At 38.5% G+C, this 27,234-nt stretch overlaps 1 protein-coding gene and 1 long non-coding RNA gene across 4 annotated transcripts in view; one reads left to right on the top strand and one right to left on the bottom strand.

The window, feature by feature from the left end:
* The window catches only part of LOC311613452, a 165,576-nt gene that overhangs the window by 54,169 nt on the left and 84,173 nt on the right, over window positions 1–27,234 (top strand). The gene's annotated exons all lie outside the window — the stretch shown is intronic.
* WDR89 (WD repeat domain 89) lies at window positions 141–25,600 on the bottom strand. Of its 2 annotated transcripts, none has more exons than XM_084874011.1 (2): window positions 25,503–25,600; window positions 141–2,493 (listed from the first exon to the last, which is right to left on the bottom strand). In XM_084874011.1, the coding sequence occupies exon 2, from the start codon at window positions 2,460–2,462 to the stop codon at window positions 1,299–1,301; it is 1,164 nt and encodes a 387-aa protein (XP_084730137.1). In that variant the 5' UTR covers window positions 2,463–2,493; window positions 25,503–25,600; the 3' UTR covers window positions 141–1,298. The 2 variants fall into 2 exon arrangements, with proteins under 2 accessions (XP_084730137.1, XP_084730138.1); XM_084874012.1 differs by lacking the exon at window positions 25,503–25,600 and adding an exon at window positions 25,059–25,490.

Here is a 27,234-nt window from a genome sequence, read left to right as displayed (position 1 = left end):
CAAAAGATAAAATTTTTAAAAAAATGTATTTTATTGATTTTTTTACAGAGAGGAAGGGAGGAGAGCCAGAAACATTGATGAGAGAGAAACATCGACCAGCTGCCTCTTGTACACCTCGTACTGGGGATGTACCCGCAACCCAGGTCGGAATCGAACCTGGGACCCTTCAGTCTGCAGGCCGACCCTCTATCCACTGAGCCAAACGGGCTAGGGCAAGGTAAAATATTTTTAAAATACTGTTGAAAATAATTTAACCTAAAATATTTTTTTATTTTATTTTATTTTTTATATATATTTTGATTTTTTACAGAGAAAGGGAGAGGGATAGAAAGCCAGAAACATCGATCAGCTGCCTCCTGCACACCCCACACTGGGGATATGCCCACAACCAAGATACATGCCCTTGACCGGAATCGAACCCGGGACCCTTCAGTCCGCAGGCCGACGCTCTATCCACTGAGCCAAACCAGTTTCAGCTAAAATATTTTTTTTTAATTAAGCATAAGAAATAGCAAACCGTTATAGAAATTAACTTTATAATTAAGATTCTTTCATCATCAGCAAACAAAAATTCCTGTTTAAAATTATGAATAAAACACTATGGAAAAAATTTTATCACAAAGTATTATGGTATTTTGAAATAAAAAGCCATTCTGCTATCATACTTTTTTATAGATTCACTTTGAATCTCAAAATGAATTTTACAAAATAATTTCCTTTTCATCAGTATGATGTCACTGTTTAACCTACAATATTTAAGTACAGATGCACATATTTACTAAGCATTTTCATTAAATAGATATCAAATCATTTTATTTCTATTTAGACTCATTAGAATATTTATATTTAAATACTCCAAGGTAACCTTTGTGTATTAGTCAAATAGGAGCTACTCAAATGAAGGTCTCATTTGTTTTGTAAATAATAAAGATTATTTAAAATGTAAAAAAATTGAGCTTAAAAAAACATAGCCTAAACTACCTGTTTTTTAAAGTCACACCAGCCATCTACTTCTAAAAAATCCTTATCAAAGCTATTTTTTAAAACCCAACATTTACTAACTCAACAGATGGGTTTTAGAAATGAAGAAAGTAATTTTACTTTCAATTCACTGATTATATAGTCAACTGGTGCCTTAAAAAAATAATTTTAGAATAAGTGAAGATTGAATTAAACCATTCTCAACATTTTTCCAAGACTTTTGCTAACTGGCTTGTTTTTACATATGAACTTTAAACATGTTCCCACAGGTAGTACACAAAAATAATTATTTGCAACTATAAACTCTCAATGTAGTATCACTGCTTTTTCCTTCTCTTGTAAGAGTCGTTACTGTGAGTTCGAACTCGCTGGTACACAGAGGATGCTATTTTCATGTTGTCTTTCTTTGTAAATTTCTTCTCTATTGCTCCTGGTTTCCAAAGTAACAACTGTGCATCTTCTCCTCCAGTCAGCAAAGAATCATCCTGCATATCCCAAAAGAACGAACGGACTGTAGCAGCATGCCCTCCCTGAAGGCTGGTCACGTGGCTCAATCCTGATGTAGTACAGCTCATTAAGTGAATAATTCCTGTGTTTGTTCCTCCAACAATAAATAATTTGTCCATCTTTTCATGATATAGGCCACCAATCAAATAGTCCAAAACACCTCCTTTCATATTAATTACTTCTCTGACATCCTGGACGTTCAAACGTGTAATTGATTCATCAGTATCCAGATGATTAAGATCCCACCAACAAAACCCTTCATCGTGTGTCATGCAGTATATCTGTTTATAATCTTTCCCAGACCAACCAATATAGCTAACTGAAGAAACTGAGTTACAAGTCGTAACCAGCGCATCTTCTTCGTTATCGGCACTAATATCAAATACATTTACCAGGCCATCTGTAGAGCCTGAGACTACCATGTTGGGATTGCTGGGATGGAAACATACTTGAGTGATATCATCACTATGTGTTTCTGAGTATGCACCAAGTGGGTCTTTAGTAGTAGACAAACCTTGAGAATTAATTCTTGCATCCCAAAATACCATCAATGCATCATCATCAACTTTTTCTGTACCAGCACAAATGACATGATCATTACAGCTGATATCAAAACTGATAAAAATATTGGAAGCATAACCCTTGAAAAGCTGGACAGGCTTTTCACTGGCTAATCGAGCATCCCAACCTTTTACTGTGCTATCGGTACATGATGAATATACAATGTCACAAGAATTTGCAAATTTAACGCCATTAAGATGTCCAGGATTTCCACCAAATTCTCGTACTATGTTTAACCTTTCTTTATCATATATTCTGATTAACCCATTAGAACATAAAACAGCAACCAAGGTTCCTTTTTCTGCTGGTACAGTCTTGGATGTGTCTATGTCAAGCAGATAAGTAGGCTCTTCAGTTCCTGAAGAACGTTTAACAATGTTCAGATTAGCAAATTGTTCTTCAATCTTCTCCATATCAGGAGTGGCATCTAAGGGTAGTAAATATCTGTAATAAAAATATAAAAATTAAAATTAAATCCACAGCTTCTCTAAAATTGTTGATAAAATCAAGAACATTTCCTTCTGAAGGCTGACATAAACAAATACAATCTATTTTAATATTGTAATAATTTTCCTACCATGATGTAACTGAAAATAAGTTACCTCCTTCTAATTCTCTCTTGAACACCAAATCTGCTACATACACTTTATGCCAGTAAGAGAGTTTACAAACATGTACAATTACTGCTGAATATTTGGTTTTTAGCTCAAACCCAACTATTGGTCCTATTCATAATCCTCAGCATTAGTTAGGACCTCCACTTTGGATTCATCTACACCTGGTCCCAGCTGCCTTATACAACTTTAGAACCTAAACATGTGTGTGTAGGCAGAAAAATGGTCCCCCCAAAGAGATCCATACCTTAATCCCTGGAACCTGTAACTATGTTAGGTCACATGGCAAAAGGGAATTGAACCTAGCAAGGGTGGCTCAGTCAACCCATGAACCAAGAGGTTATGGATTCAATTCCTGGGCACATGGCCCAGGTTGTGGGTTCAACCCCATTAGGGGTCGTGCAGGAAGCAGACAACTGATGCTTTTCTCACTGATGTTTTTCTCTCTCTATCCCTTTCCCTTCCTCTCTCTCTAAAATTAAAACAGCTCTAGCCGAAACCAGTTTGGCTCAGTGGATAGAGTGTCAGTCTGTGGACTGAAAGGTCCCAGGTTCGATTCTGGTCAAGGGCATATACCTTGGTTGCGAGCACATCCCCTGTGGGGGGTGTGCAGGAGGTAGCTGATAGATGTTTCTATCTCATCCATGTTTCTAACTCTCTATCCCTCTCCCTTCCTCTCTGTTAAAAAAAAAAAAAATCAATAAAGAATATATTTTTTAAAAATAAACAGCTCTAGCTGTTTTGGCTTAGTGGATAGAGCATCGGCTCTCAAACTAAAGGGTCCTGGGTTCAATTCCAGTCAAGGAGATATACCTCAGTTGCAGCCTTGAGTGGGGTGCATGTGGAGGCAATCAATCAATGTGTCTCTCTCATATTGATATTTCTCTCTGTCCTTCTGTTCACTTCCACTCTCACTACGAAACAATAGAAAAATATCCTTGGATGAGGATTAATAACAACAAAATTAATTTTAAAAAAATTTTAAAGGGGGAATTGAGGTTGCAGATGGAATTAAGGTTACTAATTGGTCAACTTTAAAAGGGAGAGATTAGCTCTGGCCAGGGTGGCCCAGTTGGTAGGGCTTGTCCTGTGCACCAAAAGGTTGCAGTTAGATTCTGGTCAGGGCACATGCCTGGGTTGCCTGCTTGATCCCCAGGAGAGGGTGTGCAGGAGGCAGCTGATCAATGTTTCTCCCTGTCTCTCTCCCTCCCCCTCTCTTTAAAACTCAATTAAAAAAAAATTCTCCCTTTAAAAAAATAAATAAAAGGGGGAGATTATTAAAGATTATCTTGGTGGGCCCAATGTAATCAATCACCGTTAAGTCCATGGAGCAAAAAGTAGAATCAAAGGGAGATGTTACTATGGGAGAAAGGCACAGAGAGATACTTTGCAGGGAGAAAGGCACAGAGAGATATATTGCAAAGGAGGTCAATAAATGGGTAAATGTTAATATGAGATTATTTTTTTTAAACCCACAATTCTTTGCTACTGCTTCCATTTGACCTCTGCATATGGAAAATCAGACTGATGGGAATTTTAAACAATAAGACAGTTTACTGTTGCCTTTAAGCTAATAGTAATTTATAGGACTATGCCTATGAACTGTTATACCCAAGCAGGACAGTACTAGACCTCTTCCCTTCATTTTGTTGTCTGGAAAGTGTTTCACATTGAAACAGTCCTGCAAGGCTTCAATTCAAAGGATTCGGTGATTGATGAGGCAGGACCTCAGACAGAATGGCACAGCAAACTAGCATTTCAGGACTGTAGCAATGTTAACAATCACAATGGTTGTCCATGTAATACACTGTTTAAATGAAAAAAGAAAGAGAGAAAAAATAAACAAGATATCAGAGGTAAGGAGGGTATGTCCCCCAATACTCAAGCTATAGAGCTTATATTCTTCCACAGATACATTTTAATCTCTTACAGGGAAGCATGAAAACTTCTAGCTTATGTTTAAACACATCAATATGCAAGTGAGTAATATTTAAACTAAAATTTCCAAGGCTATATAGTTAATGCTTAATTTTACATAGTAGTGAATCATTCAAAAATGATGAATACACTTTTACTTCTATGTATAGCCCTCATTTGAGTTTTATTTGCATGATCCACTTCCCAGTGTGCAAGAGAAGCCATAGGCTGTCTTTTCTTCTCACTACACTCTCAGGGGGTAACCTCATTCATATTCATGTTTTCAAGTGCCACCTATATACCAATAACCTCATCTCTCTATTTACAAATCCTATTTACAAATCTCTGCTAGCCATTCATTTCTCCTTGGATGTGTCCCCCTATACCGCAAAATAAAGTCATTATTTATGCTTCCCTCTACCCCCCCCCCCCCCGCCCCCCACCAAGCCTTCCCTTAACAACACAAATAAAAAAGTAAACTTCTCAATTTTTTCCATTTTGGTAAATTTCCAAATCCCACTTATGGCTAAAAGTTGCTTAGAGAAGTATTAGTTAGCATTTTAGATCTCAATAGATTAGTGAGAGACAAGGACATGGAGAGTGCCTTTCTTCTATCAACACACACACACACACACACACACACACAAATTAAAAAGGATGCAAAAAGATATGAACAGAAAAGAGTACTAGATTGGAAGGAGGGGTTGAGGACAAATAGGTGATACCTGAATCAATAAAGAAATTTAAAAAAAAAAAGAGTACTAAAGCAGAGTAGAGAGGAGAAAAGAAGAGAAATGAAGATAATCTAAATGAGAAAAGAGAAAGGAGTAAATAAAAAAGGGGAACTACTGCCACTACCTCCTTAATCAACTGCAGTTCTTACTGTCCCAACACAGAGATGAGACAATGAGAAGAGGTCCAGATAAAGGAAGTTTAGGAAAGTATAAAGCTATGATAGTTTGCTCGGCTAAAAGGAATTTTTCTTCACTAAAATAAATTCCTTGTCCTTGAGTTAAGAGAATGTAGTAAGCAATCATAACCAATTTAAATATGAACCCAATTGTTCTGAGAATGGAGGCAGAAAAATTATCTCATCTTGACCCACCTAGTGCAGATCAGGACATAGCAGAACCACAAGCAGTGCCCGGGCACTGAGCCACTACTGCTGCTGTGGTTCTTACTGGGATACATAATTGCCATGTCTGAATATAATACAGGTGTGAGATGTTAGAAAGATACCCCAAAACAAACACCTTAGGATTACCTTCAAGAAGGTGAGGATACAGTATTAAATTCCCGGTGAACTGCCTTCTTGCAATACACTAGACTTTTATCTGAATAACTGTCCTTATATAATTAAAAGTTGATTACCTAATAACAAGTTCCTAAATATAATTATGAGTTCCTCTTGAGGCTTTGGCCTTAAAAAGATTTGCTTTTTTATTTTTTTTATTTTTTATCAAAATGTTATTTTACTTCCTATTAAAATAAACCCAGTAAAATATTCTTTCTGCATATAAAGTACATCCTAAACACATTTAGCTGCAACTAGGTATTGCTCTTATTGCTGAACTGGCTAAGTTTGAATATGAAATCTGAAGGACAGCCTAGCTTAAACAATTCCATAATGAATAAGGAAGTAGCTTTCCCCCTACATAAACAAGGGACACAAAAAGTATTAAAAGACAATAACATACACTTTACACCTATTTAGAAAATACTGATTACAAAAGGCACAATACTAAAAGACTTCTACATATCTATATAATAAAAGCATAATATGCAAATCAAATGAACAGCAAAACGACCATCCAGACAAGCACACTATGACACACACTGGCACCAGGCCAGCCCAGGCAGGTGCGATGCGACTGGTTGGAGGGCCCTGCCATTGCCCCATGATGGCCCCACAGAGGGAGGCCCAGGTCACCCTCCGCAGGGGGCTCCACAAAACTGGGAACCGGGATTGTGTGGCAGTGGACATGGGCAGCACCAGGCCAATGCTGATGTGGGTAGGGGCTGGGGCTGCAAAGCTGGCAGCTGGGGGAAGGAAGGCCTACCCTTGCATGAATTTCGTGCATTGGGCCTCTAGTTATTTTATAAAATCAGAAATGAGCAGTATTCTTAGAAATAGGTATATTTCTATTTCTCAGGCATGAATGTTCAACTATTGAGACAATTTATTAGACTTGGGCCAAAAAACTAATTCCCCACAGCTAAAACTTAATATTGCCCATTGGCTATAAGAAACTAGCTATGACTGTGAAAGGCAGAGGTCCAGCAAATGTCCCAAACGTAGGGAGATAGTTAATGGGAAAAGACATTCAGGGATGGGCTCTAATAACTTCACAATCTGCTCTTATAATTCAATTATAATAATGCTACCACATCTATCAAATTGGGCTAGGATAATTAAGCTTCACAGAGAAGAAAATAACCATAATTGGAGTTCAATAAATGCTAGGCTATATGCTAGAAACTTATACTTAATTTTTTTTATCCTAATCATTTAACCCTGTGAGATAGGTATTTTTATCTCCATTTTAGAGAAAATATTGCAGTTCAGAGAAACTAGGTAACTTGCCAGTGATTTCATAACTACTAATGGGAGGACCCAAGCTATAACTTCAAAACCCGTGAAGCTGTGTCCATTCCAATACCATGCTATTGCTCTTCTACATAAGTACTATATAAAGTATTAGTGTCAACTTTAATTAAGGTATATACACACTAGGCTTTGAGAGGAGGGATTATATGTTAATTTTACATATAAGCAGAGAAGAGAGCAGGATGATTGGAAAAACAAACACCAACCTAGAAAAATGTTTCCATAAGCAACCATCACTCTATTTTCTTGTGCCCCACTTTTCTTTCTTTTAAACTTTTTATTACAGAGTTTGTATGGAGCAGAGAATAGTAAAAGAAACCTCCGTGCTTCCATCACCCTATACAAACAATTGTATTCCAAAAGACAGGAAGTCAGTTAAACATCCCATTTTAAAAAATATATTTTTTATTGATTTCAGAGAGGATGGTGGAGGGGCAGGGGGGAGAGAGAGAGAGAGAGAGAGAGAGAGAGAGAGAGAGAGAGAGAGAGAGAGAGAGAGAGAGAGAGGAAGAAAGAGAGACAGAGAGGAGGAAAGAGAGAGAAAGATAGAGAAAGAGAAACATCTATGATCGGTTGCCTCCTGCACACCCGCTACTGGGGATCGAGCCTGAAACCTGGGCTTGTGCCCTTGACCACAATCAAACTCGGGACCCTTCAGTCTGTAGGCGGACTGACTCAAACCAGCTAAGGCTATATTACATTTTTTTTTTTTGAAGGACAATTAAGAAACTCTAGTGGACAGTGTGCTGAAACCCCTCCAATTCATTCCCTTCTTCCCACTCTTTGTGGCATCGACAAAATTTTAGGACTTTGACCCCAGTTCCTAGGGCAGATGCTGATTAGCCAAAACCAATCACAGTAATTCCATCTTTTGTAACCAGTAATTTGGTTTAGAAACCTTACACTTTTGCTAATCATGTATGTACTCCCTTCCCAACTACAATTTGTTCAGATGTAGAACACTAATTCTAAAGTGGACCCAATCCAACTGATGGAAAGAACCTTTATCCTATGGTTCTGAGATTCCACAATTTCTGACTATTTAAGTCAATTTGCAGCACAGTTTTTGTTAATGCAATCAGAATCACCCTAACTAATTAGGGATAATCAAATAAAGTCCTTGAGTATATAATCAAGTACTGACTTAATATAAGAGGCTTCTACAAAGGAAAATTTAGAGAGCATACTTTAAAAAGTCAAATTTTATTCACATTAAAGGGGGATTTTAATGTTTTGTTTCCTTTAGAACTTATATCCTCTCCTCCCCATTTTTTAAGTTGTTTTTGTTCCAAAGTAAAAGAAAAATAATACACAAAGGAATTGTCAGAAGACTATAAAAATCTATGCTCAGTAATAATTGTAGAATTTCCTTATTCTAAAGACATCATCATCATCAACAACAACAAAACCACTGAAATGATACAATACTTTAAAACTTAATCTGAAACTCCATTTAGTAAGTTTCTGGATATTTTAAAAATGCATTTAGTTTTATTTTTTAAAATATATTTATTGATTTTTTACAGAGAGGAAGGGAGAGGGATAGAGAGTTAGAAACATCATCAATGAGAAACATCAATCAGCTGCCTCTTGCACACCTCCTACTGGGGATGTGCCCACAACCAAGCTACATGCCCTTGCTGGAATTGAACCTGAGACCCTTCAGTCCACAGGCTGACGCTCTATCCACTGAGCTAAACTGGTTAGGGCCCATTTTATAGTTTTAAAAATCGAAAACAGTCACAGGGTTCAAAGTTCAAAAGGTTTTAAAACCAATTTCTTGGAAAATTTCTGTTCTCAAGTCCTTTTCCTCTCACAGAAGTCAACAAACGAATGCTTTCCGAGACTGTCAAATTGGAAGCAATGCACTTAAGTATTTTCAGCTTATCAAAAAAACTGCCAATTTAGTACAATAAAAAACGCAATCGGGCCCTAACCTGTGTGGATCAGCTGGCTGGCTGTCATCTCATGTACTAAAAGTTTGCCTGTTCAATTCCAGGTTAGGACATATGCCTGGGTTTCGGGTTGCAGGCTTGATCCCCAGTAGGGGGAGTGCAGGAAGCAGCTAATTGGTGTCTTGCTCTCACAGCAATGCTTTTCTCTGACTCTCCCTCCTCCCTCTAAAAAAGTCAACTAAAAAATCTTCAAAAAATATAAAAGGCAATAGGTTAAAGAAAAACCCCAATTTCAATCCCTTGTTCTACCACAGACTAGCAAAGTCATCATTGTACAAATTGCCTAACCTCCCTAAGCCTGTTTTCTTTAAAGTGGGAATAAAAGTTAACACGATACTGAGTGCTTATTTTGACAAAATACTATGTGCTGAATGGGTGATGTGGGTGAAAAACTTATTTGCTGTCAAGATGGGAGTTAGACCAGTAAACAATTATAATATAGCATGACAGATACAAGGACAGAGGTAATCAGAGTATGATACAGAAATACAGAACAGAATTATGTAGAGGGCATAATTCTTGGCATAAAAAAAGTAAGCAACAACTACTTCCTTTCTAATGAGTTCTCAGTCAATTTGCCTTATTTTATTTAATTTCATATTTCTATTCTTAAAACTACAGTTCTTGCCTGGCGGATATGGCTCAGTGGTTGAGCATAGACCTATGAACCAGGAGGTCACGGTTCGATTCCCAGTCAGGGCACATGCCCAGGTTGCGGGTAGATCCCCAGTGTGAGGTATGCAGGAGGCAGCTGATTCATGATTATCTTTCATCATTGGTATTTCTCTCTCTCCCATTCTCTTCCGCTCTGAAATCAATAAAAACATTTTAAAAATTAGGGATAGACTAAGTTACTGGTATAAGAAGCATATTTCTGACATTTTTAAAAAGGGAAATAGGGTATTTAGCAGAGCACCTGGAAGCAGTAGCTACTAATGTCTAATGTCATGTGCTAGTGGCAAAGTTAGTGGCAAATTTGAAAAATCTAATGGTAGCCAGTAAAGCTCCATACTGAATATTAAAGAAGCTTATTATTTATCAAGCATATCTAAAGTCAGCTTATCGGAAGTGAAACTGCATGGGTAAAACTTAGGAATCTGGCCGAAACCGGTTTGGCTCAATGGATAGAGCATCGGACTGCGGGCTGAAAGGTCCTGGGTTCAATTCCCGTCAAGGGCATGTACATTGGTTGCGGGCACATCCCCAGTAGGGGGTGTGCAAGAGGCAGCTGATAGATGTTTCTCTCTCATTGATGTTTCTAACTCTCTATCCCTCTCTCTTCCTCTCTGTAAAAAAATTAATAAAATATATTAAAAAAACAAACAAAACAAAACAAAAAAACTTAGGAATCTGGTTATCAGTATTTCAGGGGAGAATGAAATAGGAACAGTCACTCATATGCATTACCAGTATGTCCTCAAAGAAGCACCACCTTGGCATTAAAAGCATGTACTAGCTTAACTTCAGCAAAACTTGTCTCAGAAAACTTCTATATTAAAAATTCAGATAAATTTTTGTGTATTTTAAATTAACCAGAATTGGCTTTTAAACAATTTGCAAAAAAACAAAACAAAAAAACCCACAAACCATTTGTTTTTAATTTGGGGAAAAGTGCTGAATATCTAGTGGAAGGTATGCTAACCTGACATCTGCTACAACTTCAAATGTAATTTTAAATATTATATTCACTAATGACTGAGTCTTAATGTGTTTGTAAATTAATCCTGTTTAGTGAGTCTGAATATGCTCTTCTTATTCAGATGAATGTTCAAGAAACTGGTTGCAGCAACATATGGCATCTCATGCATTAAGTACACTAAAATTCTTACAAAAAGCACAGTTTTCAAAGTGCAGGAATCTGTTACCAAGGAAAATGACACACCTTTTTATATGGTATTATCTTCCCTACAAAACTCACCCTTTATTTTTTATTTTAAAATATGTATTTTTATTGATTTCAAAAAGAAAGGGAATGGGAGAGAGAAATAACATCAATGAGAGAGAATCATTGATTGGCTGCTTCCTGTATGCCCCCTACTGGGGTTCGAACACGAAAACCAGGCAAGTGCCCTGACCAGGAATCGAACCGTGACCTCCAGGTTCATAGGTTGCTGCTCAACCAATGAGCCACGCTGACTGGACACAAACTCACCCATTAAATTAAGTCTAAGAATACCCAGCTTCTTTCAACAAGAAAAATGATCTGCCTTTGCCTTTCCATAACAACCAGCTGGTTAAGCAAACACAGAGAAGCCACACTTCCCCAGTCACCAGATGCTTAATTTCAAAGTCAGTAACAATGGGGAATATTCCAATTCTTGAATTGGTAATGTTTACTACTAATTCTTTTTCTAATTCTTAGTAGACCCTTTTAAAAATTAAGCAAAAGCTCTCTTTAATAACTGCAAAAAGAAAAGAGGTGGAGAATAAAAAGAACCATGGCTTGCCCTAGCCAGATTGGCTCAGTGGATAGTGCAACAGCCCGAGAACCAAAGGATCACAGGTTCGATTCTAGTCAAGTATGTAGAGAGCACAATTCTTGGCATAGAGAAAATAAGCAACAAATATTAACTTCCTTTCTACCTGTTGTAGGCTCCTCTTTATCCAGGGGCCGGGTTGGGACACACACAGAAGGCAACCAATCGATGTGTTTCTCTCACATCACTATTTCTCTGTCATTCCCTCTCTCTGAAAATCAATGGAAAAATATCCTCAGGTGAGGATTAAAAACACAAACCAAAAGAACCATGGCCTATAACAGAATAATGGAGCATTATGTAAGAAACAATCCATTGAATACTATGTTATAGTTAGAAATTGGTAAGTAATGTCAACATTAAATCTACTCAAAATTCCTAAAGATGTACCTTATTCAATAATTCAACAAGTCTCAAAGGGCTGATGTAATAGGCCTAAAAAAACCCACTAGATTGTGAGCAAAGAACAAAAGCAAAATCCCTGCCCTCAAGGAGGGCGGTGGGAGGAAAGATAATGAATAGTCAGTGATTTGTGTTATAGTGAAAGTAATGAGAAGAGGTTTGTGCAAAGTTTTAGGCCAGAGATATAAGAGTGGGAAGAAGTTGATGGATTCAGGCCACAACTCTGAAAGAGAAATAAACTGAATTTTCTGATTAGACAGCAAGTGGGGTATAAGAAAAAGTGTCAAAGATGATCTTTAAGTTTCTGGCCTGAGAAACAAGGCAAATATACCATAGGCATATTACTTTTAGGATACTTACAAGCTTTTAAGATAAATGCAAGAGGATTAATTAGACAATTATCCAATTATTTAAATAGTCTTTGATATACCATGTTATGTTAATAATACATTGGACTTCTATACTGCAATAAAACATACTACTGGTACATGCAACAATATGGATGAATCTTAGAACTGTTTGGTGACAGAAGCCTGAAACAAAAGAGTACTACATGGTTTTATTTATACAAAGTTAAAGAACAGGCAAAATAAATCTATAATGATAGAAATCAGAATTCTGGTTATCTTTTTTGGAGGAATATGGACTGGGAGAGAGAACTGTGGGTGGTGATTATGCACAAATATCTAAATTTCCAAAAACAAACAAACAAAAAACAAAACAAAACCATCATGGAGGATAATGAGGCTCTGCCTTAATATGATTCTCACACTGTGTAAAAAGCATCAACAGCTTACTATTGGAAGAGGAAGAGCAGGATGAAAAACACCTCTATTTGGCACAGACAAGGAGGGCCTGCTCAAAGTTGACAGTGGAGGAGAAACAATGAAAATCCTTCAACATCCCAGGCCCAATATAAGCTCAAGATATTGACAGCCCACTACTGAGGAATTTCAAGTCTATAGTGTACAGAAGGTAACTATAGCAACAACTAAACCAAAATCAGCTCCCTTAGTGATTATACTGTTCCATATCCAACATCAACAGTCTGTCAAAGGCAGAGAGGTGGCCATTTCCAGGAGTAAATATTATTTACCTCAGTCTCTACTATTATTCTACACCTAATATCCAGAATTCAGTTTTAAAAAAGACACACACACACACTCACACACACACAAACACACACACACGCGCGCGCGCAAGCAAGAAAAACACAACTGTCAAAATGAGTCAATGAACACAAAAGACCCAGAGATAACTGAGATGGACTTTAAATAGATAAACAATATATGATAGATATGCAGATAAAGGAATATAATTTGCCATAAAAAGGAATAAAGTCAAAGGCAGGGCTGGGGCAATATCTATAATAGTGTCAACAAAAGAAAAATAAAAAAAAGGAAATTAAGTACTATTACATACTACAACATGGATGAAACATGAATTTTGTGTGTGAAAGCCACCACCCTTATGAACCCTTGGCAGACGATCGCCTACAGCACTTGGAAGTCTCCATTGCACTGTAGCCCAGTGCAATCTTGAACAACAAGGAATCGGATATAACTTCATTTTCATCATGCTGATTTTTTTTAAAATATATTTTATTGATTTTTTACAGAGAGGAAGAGAGAGGGATAGAGAGTTAGAAACATCAATGAGAGAGAAACATCAGCTGCCTCTTGCACACCCCCTACTGGGGATGTGCCCGCAACCAAGGTACATGCCCTTGACCGGAATCGAACCCGGGACCTTTCAGTCCGCAGTCCGACGCTCTATCTATTGAGTCAAACCGGTTTCGGCCATCATGCTGATTTTTAAAAAGATATTTTTATTGATTTTAGGGGAGAGGGAGAGATAGAAAGATCGGGTGCCTCCTACGCACCCCCTGCTGGGGATGGAGCCCAAAACCTGGGCATGTACTCTAACTTGGAATCAAATTGGCCACATCTTAATTCATGAATTGCCACTCAACCATTAAGCAACACCGGCTGGAAATTACAACCATTTTTAACTTAAACTAAAACTTAAGAACATACAAAAGGAACCCTAACCTGTTTGGCTCAGAGGATAGAGCGTCGGCCAGCGGACTAAAAGGTCCCAGGTTCGATTCTGGTCAAGGGCATATACCTTGGTTGCAGGCACATCCCCAGTAGGGGATGTACAGGGAGACAGCTGATCGATGTTTCTCTCTCATCAATGTTTCTAACCATCTATCCCTGTTCCTTCCTCCCTGTAAAAAAAACAATAAAAAAATATTAAAAAAAAAAAAAAAGAATATATGAAAGGAGGCAGCAGTTCAGAAGTGAAGAGGGTATTAAATTAACACAATTTTTAGTAGAGGTTCCCATGGTGACAGTTTTTTTTTCCCCCTGAGAAAAACTTCACCTGCTTTATTTTTAGTAATACATTTCTGTGGGGGGAAAAATCCTTAAAAAATAATTGACTGTCTAAGACAAAAATAGTAATCACATATTGAGGGGTTATTAAAAGTAAAATATATGACAGAAATAGAGGATGAGAGGGAGGAAATAGAAAATGTTGCAAGGTTCTTACAACATAAATGACATCATCTTATTTGAAGGTAGACTCTGACAAGTTAAAGAAGTATATTGTAACCTCTCTGAAGAACAAAATGCATGTGTGTTTTTTTTCTCACCTGAGAATATGCTTTATTGATTTGAGAGAGGAGAAAGAGAAATATCCATGTGAGAAACACCAATCAGTTGGGGACAGAACCTACAACCTAGGGTTTTTATTTTATGACTTTTTTAGATGAGAAAATTAAGGATTAGAAAAATAGATATTTCTAGGTTAAGAAATACCTATTTAGAAAATGGGTATACAGTCAGACTGCTAGAGTTAAAACACTGGCTTTGATAGCTATGTTTCAGCTTTCTATTCTTTTTCTTAAATATATTTTTATTGATTTGTATTTACTTGTCTTTGTTCTGTTAACCCTCACCTGAGGATATTTATCCATTGATTTTTGCTTTTAGAGAGGAGGGGGAGAAACAGAGACAGAGAAACATTGATTGGTTGCCTCTCTCACAAGCCCTGACCAGGGTGGGGATGGAGCCTGCAACCGAGATATATATGTGCACTTGACTGGAATTGTTTTGTATATTAAACCTTTATGAGATGTATCATTGCCAAATATGTTCTCTTATACAGTGGGGCTCCTTTATGTTTTGTTAATGGCTTCTTTTGTTGTGCAAAAGCTTATTTTGATGTACTCTCATTTGTTTACTTTCTCCTTAGCTTCCTTTGCCCTAGGACAGTGGTCAGCAACTCATTAGTCAACAGAGCCAAAAATCAACAGTACAATGATTGAAATTTCTTTTGAGAACCAATTTTTAAAACTTAAACTTATTCTAATGCCATTTCTTCAAAATAGACTCGCCCAGGCCATGGTATTTTGTGGAAGAGCCACACTCAAGGGGCCAAAGAGCCACATGTGGCTCTCGAGCCAGTTTGCCAACCACAGCCCTAAATGCATCCACAAACATATTGCTGAGAGATGCCTGAGGTTTTGCTGCCTATGATTTCTTCTAGGATTCTTATGGTTTCCCGATTTACATTTAAGTCTTTTACCCATGTTGAGTTTAATTTTGTGTATGGTGTAAGATGGTGGTCTAGTTTCATTTTTTTTTTTTTTTTTTGCATATATCTGTCCAATTTTCCCAATACCATTTATTGAAAAGACTGTCATTTTTTAAATGTTACATGCAATAAACTTTAATATTTTTAAGAAAAATGATTTTAAATCTATTGCATGCAATAAATATTAATATTTCAGGAAAAAATATTTTAAATGTATTACAAAAACTGTACTAACATATCACAAAAGTTCTAGAAAATATTAAAAATCTGCAAACAGGATGAAGAGATTGTCTTGACTCCATTGTATGTTCTTGCCTCTTTGTCAAATATTAATTGAGCATAATGGCTTGGGTTGATTTCTGGGATCTCTGTTCTGATCCATTGACCTATATGCCTATTCTTGTGCCAGTACCAGGCTGTTCTGATTACGGTGGCTTTGTAGTATAACTTGAAATCTGGTATTGTAATTCCTCCAACTTTATTTTTCTTTTTCAAGATGGCTGCAGCCAAATTTTATCCCATATAAATTTTTGGAGTATTTGTTCTAGCTCTGAAATAGGCTGTTGGTATTTTAATAGGAATTGCATTGAATCTGTAGATTGCCTTGGGTAGTATGGACATTTTAATGATGTTAATTCTGATCCTGCCAACCCATTAGCTTTCCATTCTTTTTTACTGATTTCAGAGAGGAAGGGAGAGGGAGAGAGAAACATCAATGATGAGAGAACCACTGATTGGCTGCTTCCTGCACATCCCACACTGGGAAACAAACCTGCAACCCAGGCATGTGTCCCTGACTGGAATTGAACCCAGGACCCTTCAGTCCACATGCTGATGCTCTATCCAATAAGCCAAACCGGCCAGGGCAGCTTCCCATTCTTTTTTTCTTTTCTTTCTTTCTTTTTTTTTTTAAATAAATTTTTTATTGATTTTTCACAGAGAGGAAGGGAGAGAGATAGAGAGCTAGAAACGTTGATGAGAGAGAAACATCAACCAGCTGCCTCTTGCACACCCCCTACCGGGGATGTGCCCGCAACCAACGTACATGCCCTTGACCGGAATCGAACCTGGGACCTTTCAGTCCGCAGACCGATGCTCTACCGCTGAGCCAAACCAGTTTCGGCATAGCTTCCCATTCTTAAAGCAGGGATAACAGCTCCAACCTCACAGAGTTGTTAAAATGAAATTACTCAGAATGATCACACTCACAGACCAGTGTCAGCACAGAATTTCAAAGAAAAACATACCGTATTTTCCAGCGTATAAGACGACATGTTCTGTACCCGAAGCTACACTGTGTTCTAATAAAAAGCCTGCTCAGATTGGCCAGAGTCAGAGAGGCGGTCTATTAAAAAAAGAACCGGTGTTGCCTCAGAAGTGGGGGGTAGTCTTATACAGCAAATATAGGCCTAAACCTATGTTTTACCTGTAAAATTAGGGGGTCGTCTTATACACCGGAAAATACGGTAAGCATCCTATATAACAAAAGCCTATTATGTTAAGTGTCTGTTTAATAAATACAACCAGTCACTATGACACGCACTGACCACCTGGGAGCAGACACTCCAACGGGTAGATTAGTTTGCTGCTGGGGCCCCGCTAATGGCAATTGGGCAGAGCAAGCTGGACCCTCCCTGGATCTCTCCCGACCCTGATCATGGACTCGTAGGGTCCCCTCAGGGAATGTCGGAGAGCCAGTTTTGGCCAGATCCCCACAGGCTAGGGACCCCACCAGTGCATGAATCTGTGCACCAGGCCTCTAGTCAAATAATAAACTATTAAGTATAAAATCTAAGTATATCCACAATGCACCTATATACCCCATACTGTTAACCATAACAGAGAAATATATAAACACTAAAGGCCTGGTGTACAAAATTTGTGCACTCGGGGGGAGAGGAGTTCCCTTTGCACAGCCTCTGCCCTCTCGCAGTCCGGGAACCCTCCGGACTGCTCCTACCACTGCCACTGCACTAGCCAGCAGTGAGCCCAGCTTCTGGCTGAGCAGTGCTCTCCCTGTGGGAGTGAACTAAGCATTAGGGGGCAGCTCCTGCATTGAGTGTCTGCCCCCTGGTAGTCAGTGCACATCATAGCAACTGGCTGTTCTGCTGTTCAATAGATTTGCATATTAGCCTTATTTTTCTTTTTAAGTATATTTTATTGATTATTTTTACAGAGAGGAAGGGAGAGAGATACAGAGTAGAGAGTTAGAAACATCGATGAGAGAGTCATGGATCAGCTGCCTCTTGCTCGCCCCCTACTGGGGATGTGCCTGCAACCAAGTTACATGCCCTTGACTGGAATCGAACCTGGGACCTTTCAGTCCGCAGACCGACGGTCTATCCACTGAGCCAAACCGGTCTCGGCTAGCCTTTTATTATATAGGATTATATTGTCACCAAACATAAAGATGCTTTAACATATAATTCCATTCCCATTGTTAACCAGACACTGAAATAAGATTAAGGACAAAATGAGGCTTCCTGACATTGGACAGTTTATAAAAATGTCAACATATCTCTTATATAATAAGGCAATATTTTATATTTTTAAATTTGATAGTTGGACACTTTCTCTTACATTTTGAAGTAGATTTACTACTTAATACTCCAAATTAGGTGAATATCCAAAAGGGGTCGGCTGAAATAGAAATCAAAACAGTGAGAAAACCCTTAAACAGAAATTTTTGTAGCTTTATACTCATGTAAAGATACAGTAGGACACACCAGCTCTTTTAACCACTTTATGCCATATTGTGGGAAGATAAGAATCTAGTTAAGTTCTATACTCATTTCCTTTCTTCTGAACACAGTGATAGATCCTGACGTTACAGAATAACCAAGAAAAGTCATAATTTTTTGAACATCTTGCAAAAGATATTAAGAGAAAATTTTCTCACATTTTATAGAGCTGATGTAAAGGATAAAAAAAAACCTAAAAATAACATAGTTGATTGTAACTGTACTAAACATATGAAAATGCTTAGACTTAAACTGCCTAGCCCTTGGCACTGATTACTACTGCCATCTAGCAACAGGTCCAAAAATTAGAGAACACAAAAAAATCATCCAAGACTACAAAGTCTCTAAATAGAAAGATGCTTTAACTTAGTAATTATTAAAGCTTCTGCTAGTCACCACAAATTAAATTACATTTTGCTTAGTTGTTCTTTTCCTTTCTTTCTCTATGTGAACTCATATATTACCTCTATGTCAACTCAAAGATTTTACCAACTCTGATCTTTCTCCAAAATTACAATCCCCTATTTCTGTTTCCCTAGATCCCTACCTTTGAACATATTGCCAAATCTTCAAATTAAATATGCCCAAAACATAACTCAAATATCTATATTCTTCATCTCTTTTAACTACACAATATTCTGTCATCTAGACTCAAAATCTCAGAATCATTTATTATTAAAGGGAGGCAAAAAACAAGATTCAATTAAGCTAATAAATCCCACCCTGAAAATCACCCTTCACATCTCTCTCCTCACTGTTTGCTCTGCCATTACTCTCTGGTTTCTCATTACCTCTCATCTGCAACTATAGTAGCCTCCTACAAGTCTGACACAGAGCAAAGCAGGAAACACTTCATCTAAAATCTGATTCCTGGACAATGATGGGAAGTATATGAGAAAGTCTTATTTCCCGAAGGAAAAATAACAAATAAAAAAGTTTTTGTTCTTAGAAACTACCTTCATGTTGTAAAAAATGCTAACATTTGCATAACATTAAATGGAAAACAAAAGCAAAAATATGATTTCACAAATAGTTCTTAAGTATGAAATGTTTTTTATAAAGTATATTCATTCTTTTGTTGTTTTTATACATGCTGCAGATATTTGAAATGCGAATTACACATTTTATTGCAAACCCGGACTTTTCAATGTATTTTTTATAATTTTAAAAATGATTTTTTATTGATTTTTAGAGAGGAAGGGAGCAGGAAAGAAATATCGATGTGAGTGTGAAATACCCATTAGCTGCCCCTTGCATACCCTCTACTAGGCGATCAGGCTTACCTTCGAGTATGTGCCCTGACTAGGAATCCAAGTGGCTACCTTTTGGTGCAGGGGATGCCACACAATCGAGTCACACCAGCCAGGGCCAGACTCTTCATTATTTCCCCGAATAGAAGTACAAAAAGCATTGCTATTCTCTCCAAGATTTTTCTTAGCCCAGCCTAGTTTCTACTTTCCTTGAATATCAAAATATTGTGTTATTCATACAGTAATAATAATATACTAAGTGTATTGAAGTATTTTTACCTAGTTATGTTTTACATACTTATATTTGTTTATCCCCACTGTAGAGTATACACTTCTTAAGGACAGAAGCCATGTTCTCCAATTCTCTACAACCAATCTATTACTGGCCTACCTTATGAAATCCTACTTCCTGTGAGGAATGTAAACATACAAAACAAACTCAATAGAGGAAGACAAAAAGGCAAAGATAAGGAATTACACAGATATGTACAATAATGTCAAAAACAGAACACACACACACACCACCCCCTGCAAGCCTTAGAAGCAAAAGTCCCTTTTCTGGAGCGCTGGTTTGAATGTAATTTAATAGCTAGTTCTATATATCCAAATTCCAGAAATATGTTCAAAATGGTCTTCCTTCACAAAATACTTTATAGGATCAAATTATCTAAAATTTCCTGCAAATAATGCAGTTAATACTATGTGCCTTATATGATATAAACCATGTTTTTGATGTTAAAAAAAAGACACATCCACATTTTAAATCATTTAAGATTTTAAAAAATAACCCAATGATTCATAAATTGTATTCTTTGTATTTTTAGAATGGCTCAGGGGATTTGTGTGACTCTAAACCTCCTTTCTTAGTTCCTAAAAAAACCCCTTCACTTTATTTTTTACAATCTCAGAGAAAAGGAGGAAAAGTATGGAGAAAATAAAATAGCTTCATAAAAATAATTGTTTTACATTAAATGCAAATTAATGATAGGCTAATAAGATCACAACTTAAAAAAAAAACACAAAAAAACACTAACCACTATAAAAATTTAGCTTCAATATCTATTCTTTTCTTGGAAGAATGCATGCTAACAACTTTAGGTCTGAGTGATAGGGGGAACTACAGGAAGGATTCATGAAGAAAAGGGAAGGACAGCCTGGCCAGTGTGGCTCAGTGGTTGAATATTGAACTATGAATCCAAAGGTCCTAGTTTGATTGCTGGTCAAGTCACATGCCCGGGTTGTGGCCTTGATCCCCAGTATGGGGTATGCAAGAGGCAGCCAATCAATTATTCTCTCTCATTATTGATGCTTCTTTCTCTGAAATCAACAAATATATATATAAAGAGAAGGGCAGAATCAAAACCAAAAATAAAAAAGGTAGTTTAGCCGAAACCGGTTTGGCTCAGTGGAAAGAGCGTCGGCCTGCGGACTGCAAGGTCCTGGGTTCGATTCCGGGCAAGGGCATGTACCTTAATTGCCTCTTGCACACCAGTAGGGGGTGTGCAAGAGGCAACTGATCGATGACTCTCTCATCGATGTTTCTAACTCTCTATCCCTCTCTCTTCCTCCCTGTAAAAAAAATCAATAAAAAAAAAAAATATATATATATATATATATATATGTATTTTTTTTAAAGGTAGTTTAATAAAAATAGCCAAAAACTGGAAACAAAATGGGAAGTGAAGGAACCTGTAACTGGGATGAACCTAATCAATATGCATAAGCTGAACAGGTGTTATTTTAGAAAAGGTGGCAGTGCTTTTAAAGGAAAAGATCAGCACTAGAAGTGAGGAGCACTTTATATATATATATATATATATATATATATATATATATATTTTTTTTTTTTTGCCCGAGACCTTTGGTAAATCATAGATCCAACTTGAATCTTGGTTTACACACATTTTCACTCTTATTGGGAGTTTTTTGTGTGCACCAATGACATAACAGTAATTAAGATACACTGAATTCTTGCTATATGCCAGGCACTATTCTAAATGTTTATATGCAGCCCTATAAAATAGGTACCTTTACTTCTCCCATTTTATAATTAGGAAATGGAAGCTTAAAAAAGGCAGATGATTTGTCAAAGGTCAATTGACTCACAAATGCAAAGCAGAAACTAGAACTCAAATATGATTCAAGAACCACTCTCTTAAATGTTTTCTTACACTGACTCTCAAATGGACATAGTTTACGAAGCATTTTAAAATAACCAAATGTAAAATGGTGTTATAATTCTTTTAAGTTTTTACTTATTTAGTTTTTAAATATTTCAACTGAATTTTAGAGACTAGGTAGACGCACATGTGTCAAACACAAGGCCCGCGGGCCAAATCCAGCCTGCCAGGCCTTGCAATGTGGCCCGCACCGCGCTGTCATCACTGCACTCCGCTGTCAGTTTATGACATTGTCAGTTTATGACTGTTCAGTAAACCATTCGGCCCGCGATTTAGGCTGGATTTTAGATTTTGGCCCCTTCTCTGATTGAGTTCGACACCCCTAACTGGTAGAGGGAGAAAACCATCTATCGGGTCTAGTAGTAATTAATGTCGTTTTAAACATTCGTTTAAAATCTTGCTTGGCGTTGACTTGTATTGACATAACCGTCAAACACGTGGTATCTACAGAACGTGTGAAGTGCAATGAACAAGTTTTGCTTGAAAAAGTTTGTGTTTGGTTTGGTTTTTGTTGCAAAACTAGGGCTAAGAAGATGGCGGATGAAGAGCATATTTGGCACTGCATGCTTTACGAGTTCCAATTAGGAAGAAAAGCAAGTGAGGCTGCAAAAAACATCTGTAGTGCTCTTGGTCAAGATGCAGTTAGCGCCAGAAAATGCCAGCGTTGGTTTGAGAAATTTCGCGAGGGAAATTTTTCGTTAGATGACAAGAGTGGTCGAGGCCGTGTGTCCAATTTTGATCAAGAAGCTCTTCAAGCTCTTTTGGTGCAAAATCCTCAAATTACCCAACAAGAGCTTGCGACAACTTTAAATTGTTCACAAAAAACAATTTCCAATCAATTGCGTGCACTTGGCAAAGTCCAAAAGTTTGGAAAATGGGTTCCTCATGAGTTGACCGACAACAACCGTAATCAAAGAGTCACAATTTGCAGTTCGCTCCTCTCTCGTCAAAACCGTTTGCCGTTTTTTAGAGCAAATTGTTACCGGAGATGAAGAATGGGTGCTGTATGTTAATTTGAAAAGGTGGCCTCAATGGTTGGACAAAAATGAGGCTCCGCAGCCCACGCCAAAACCTGACTTGCATGCGAAAAAAGTGATGTGTGTTTGGTGGAATTTTAAAGGAATTCTTCATTATGAACTTTTACCATCTAACCAAACCATTACAAGTGCAGTGTATAGTGCCCAATTGGAAAGGTTAGCCCAAGCTTTAAGAGAAAAAGAACCTGCGCTGATTAATCGGAAGGGCGTAATTCTTCACCAGGATAACGCACGACCGCATACTGCAAGAATCACTGCTGAAAAACTGGGCCAGTTGCAATGGGAAGTTCTCCCTCAACCTGCATATTCTCCTGATATTGCCCCTTCCGATTACCATTTGTTTCGTTCTTTGCAAAACTTTCTTCTTGGAAAAAAATTTAATAATGAAGAATGCCTCAAAAATGCATTGACCGAATTTTTTGCATCAAAATCACAAGAATTTTATAACAGAGGGATTAAAATGCTTCCTGAGCGTTGGGCACAAGTAGTAGAAAACAACGGCAACTATATTGTTGATTAAATTTTGTTGTATTGTTTAAATAAATTCGATTTAAAAAAGTATTAGAAAACGACATTATTACTAGACCTAATATGTAGAGTAAAATATGGATGTGCTGCCTCCTGCACAACTCCTGGCATGGAGCAGGCAACTTGGGCATGTGCCCCAACTGGGAATTGAACTGGCAACCTTTTGGTGCATGGGACAACCAGCAACTGAGCCACATTGGCCAGGGCAATTTTTATTTATTGATCAACTTTAGAGAGGAAGAGGAAGAGAAAAACATTGATTTTGCTGTTCCACTTTAAAATATGTCATCACCTAGAGCCTTTTCTCTTTTAGCTATTATTTCACATTAAAACTTGATGAATAAAATCAAGAATTTATTTCATAGCATTTATCAGGAACTGTTTTCACACATCACAAATATTTTCTCATTTAGTTCTCATAACATCCTATGAAGTATTTGTAAGTATCCCATTCACAAATGGAAAACTGAAGCACAGAATGGTTATGTGTAAACAGCTAAAGATCATAGAGCTAGTAACTGGAGCCAGTACTTAATTCAGGCAGTTTAGTTTAAAACCTGTCTTATCTACTAGCTCTGCTACATTTCAAGGAATGGTGAAATTAAAAAAAAAAAAAAAAAAGAACAATAAAAAGTAGTAATAATCAGGATAATTGTCCACAAAAAAGAATGGAAATAAGGCCCTGGGCCGCAGGCTAAGTGGTTAGAGTACCATGGTATCCACTGAAGGGTCTGAAGGATCTTAGGTGCAATTCCAGGTCAAGGGTATGAATTTGGGTTGAAAGTTCAATCCCCAGCCCATTGGAGGGCACGCAGGAGGCAATCAATGTCTCTCACGTCAATGTTTCTCTCTTTCCCCTCCTCTCTTTCACTCCTAAAAATCAATGGGAAAAAAATATATATCCTCCTGAGGATTAACCAAAAAGAAAAAAGAATAAAGGTAAGGAATCACTTATCTTAGTATTCATACTAACCCTAGAAACACATAAGAGATAGCTTACTCTACAGGAATTTGAAGAGCAGAAACAGTCATATGTAGTTAACATTAGTAATTTACATTCACATTTATTTCTCATTTGATCCTGATAACTCTAGGAAGTAGACAAGGCTGGTACTGATTTCAATTCTATACTCAAGCAGCTGAGGATGAAAAGGGGTGACTCCCCCAAAGGTTACTAAGTGGCTCCTACTCCGATGTCTTTCTACATCACTTAACCTCCATTAACAATCAATCCACCGACTTGTAGGTGTGTGTTGTATTCTGAAGTAACTTCAAGTTAGGACCCATTTTAATTTTATGTTCATGGAAATCAAAAGCCACACTCAATTTAAGTCGTCCAAGACAAGCTGACTAGTCTATCGAATACCCGGGCTAGTCATCTAGCACTGAGTGTGTATTTTCGCGAGAAAATGACAACAGTAAAAGCAACTCTTCAGAAGTGCTACGTGATTAACGAGATAAATACACGCCAAGTGCTTAACACAGTGCATGACCTCGGAGTTCGTCCTGGGCCTTTTCCCCACGTAGACACTTGCTTTCCGACCACGAAAATGAACAAGCCAAAGGAGCTGAGCAGGAAAGAATCCGAGGGGACAAGGGGGCGGGGGGTGGGAGGAGAGAACAGGTTCACCACGTCCGTTATCCTTCCTTGAACACTTGGCAAAAGATGTTACGTTTTCTCTGTTGTGCTTAAGCCTTACCGGAGGGTACTTTTTCCTACTGATTTTTCAGGGAGGGGGGGGTGGAGGCGAGGGGAGGGGGAGTGAGAGAAAAGAACCTCGATCACTTCGATTGGTTGCCTCCCACACGTGCCCCGCGAGCCAGCAACCAAGGCACGGGCCCTTCACCAGAATCGAACCCGAGCCCCTTCAGTCCCAGGCCGATGCTCCCATCACTGAGCCACACCGGCTAGGCCTAGGGCTAGGCGCAACACTTTCAATGAATGACCCGAAGGAAGAGCTGGCGGCGGCAGAGGCCCGAGGCTCGGGTCCGCGCGGGTGGGACGGACGCTCGGACCGCGGCACCAGAAGCCCCAACGCGTGGTCCTTTCCTCCGGCTCCTCCCCACGACCCTCAGCGCTAGACTTCCGCCGTTCCGCCGCCATCGGCAGAGAGAGCCGCCCAGCCCGGCCCTACGGAAGGTACCTCAGCTACCAGTTCACAAGCGGCGCGGCAGGGAACACGAGCTCCGGCACAGCGAGGAGCGGACAACCGGAACTCCACCCTCTACCTCTCTGATTGGGTAAACGCGCCACGGAACATGAAGAGGATTGGTCAGCAGCTGGGAGGCGGGCCTTAGCGCCAGGGAAGCCAAAGAGGCGGGGAGGCGCGAGGAATTGCCGGGAGCCGGCTTCTCTTTTGATTGGCCGGAAGCAGGACGTCCGCGCTCGTGTGGAACCATGTACGTAGATCGTCGCACGCCACCTCCGCGACGTTAGGTTACGTCACCAGAAGTTTCAACCACTCATTGGTGGTGATCAAGGCTCAGCCTCCTGGCTGCGTGGCCAATGAAAGGGCCAGAATCAAGTGGGTTCCGCCTCTTCCGCTGGGGACTGGGTTCTTCCGTTGACACTAGACCACGTGAGTTCCTTCCTAGGTTAGATATTGGAACTCCCACCGGGCCAGTGTTGGGTAGGGAGCTGTTATAAAATCTCAGAAGTTTCTCTTTCGAGTGAGACATACTTAGCAAGAACATGCATTACTTCTAAATATGACTCAAAGGAACCAGCCTTTTACTCTCTCTTTGGCGTGGTTGTGTCATTGGCTGAAAAAGTTACCAACTTGAAGGTCGTTCCACCTCCCCCGCAGGGAACTGATTTGTAGTCCTAATCGCTCAAGTCCTATATCTTGAAATGTGGTTGTTCCTACTGAATCCTTATGAACACCTCTTCTGACGTCCTGATGTGTTGCGATATGTTTTTAAAATATATATATATTTTATTGATTTTTTGCAGAGAGAAAGGGAGAGGGACAGAGAGTCACAAACATCTATGGGAGAGAAACATCTATCAGCCGCCTCCTGCATCTCCCCACCCTCCACCCCCACTGGGGATATGCCCACAACCAAGGTACATGCCCTTGACTGGAATCGAACCCGGGATGCTCTATCCACTGAGCCAAACCTGTTTCAGCGCGATATGTTTGTTTATTCTTTCATTCACCAGCACTATCAAAGCCAAAAGACACTTCAGTTAAACTGAAAGGACTTCATGTACATGTTTGTGAAAGAAATATTAGTGTTTCAGACCCTTGACTACTCAACTTGGTGCTCTGCTAGTTGTTCATAATTACCATACTGGGGTGAATAGTAACATGTCTGGTTTGTAAAATTTTTACTGTGACGACAAACAGTCTTTGATTTTGATTAGTGTATATTTTGTAATATTTGAAAAGTATCCTTACCCTAGCCGGTTTGGCTCAGTGGATAGAGCGTGGGCCTGCAGACTGAAGGGTCCTAGATTCGATTTCAGTTAAGGGCACATGCCTGGGTTGTAGGCCCAATCCCCAGTGTGGGGCATGCAGGAGGCAGCCAACCAATGATTCTCATTCATCATTGATATTTCTCCCTCTCTCTCTCCCTTCTATGAAATATATATATATATATATAGATAGATAGATAGATAGATAGATAGATAGATAGATATTTAAAATATATATTTAAAATATATATATTTAAAATATATATATATTTTAAAAATATATATATATATTTTATTGATTTTTTACAGAGAGGAAGGGAGAGAGATAGATAGCTAGAAACGTCAATGAGAGAGAAACACTGACCAGTTGCCTCCTGCACACCCCCTACCGGGGATGTGCCCACAACCAATGTACATGCCCTTGACCGGAATCGAACCCGGGACCTTTCAGTCCGCAG

This window comes from Pipistrellus hanaki, assembly GCF_964339955.1.
Source record: "Pipistrellus hanaki genome assembly, chromosome: 1".
Lineage (NCBI taxonomy): Eukaryota > Metazoa > Chordata > Mammalia > Chiroptera > Vespertilionidae > Pipistrellus > Pipistrellus hanaki.
The sequence above is the reverse complement of the archived record's forward strand: the minus strand, read 5'-3'. Positions and strand labels throughout refer to the sequence as shown.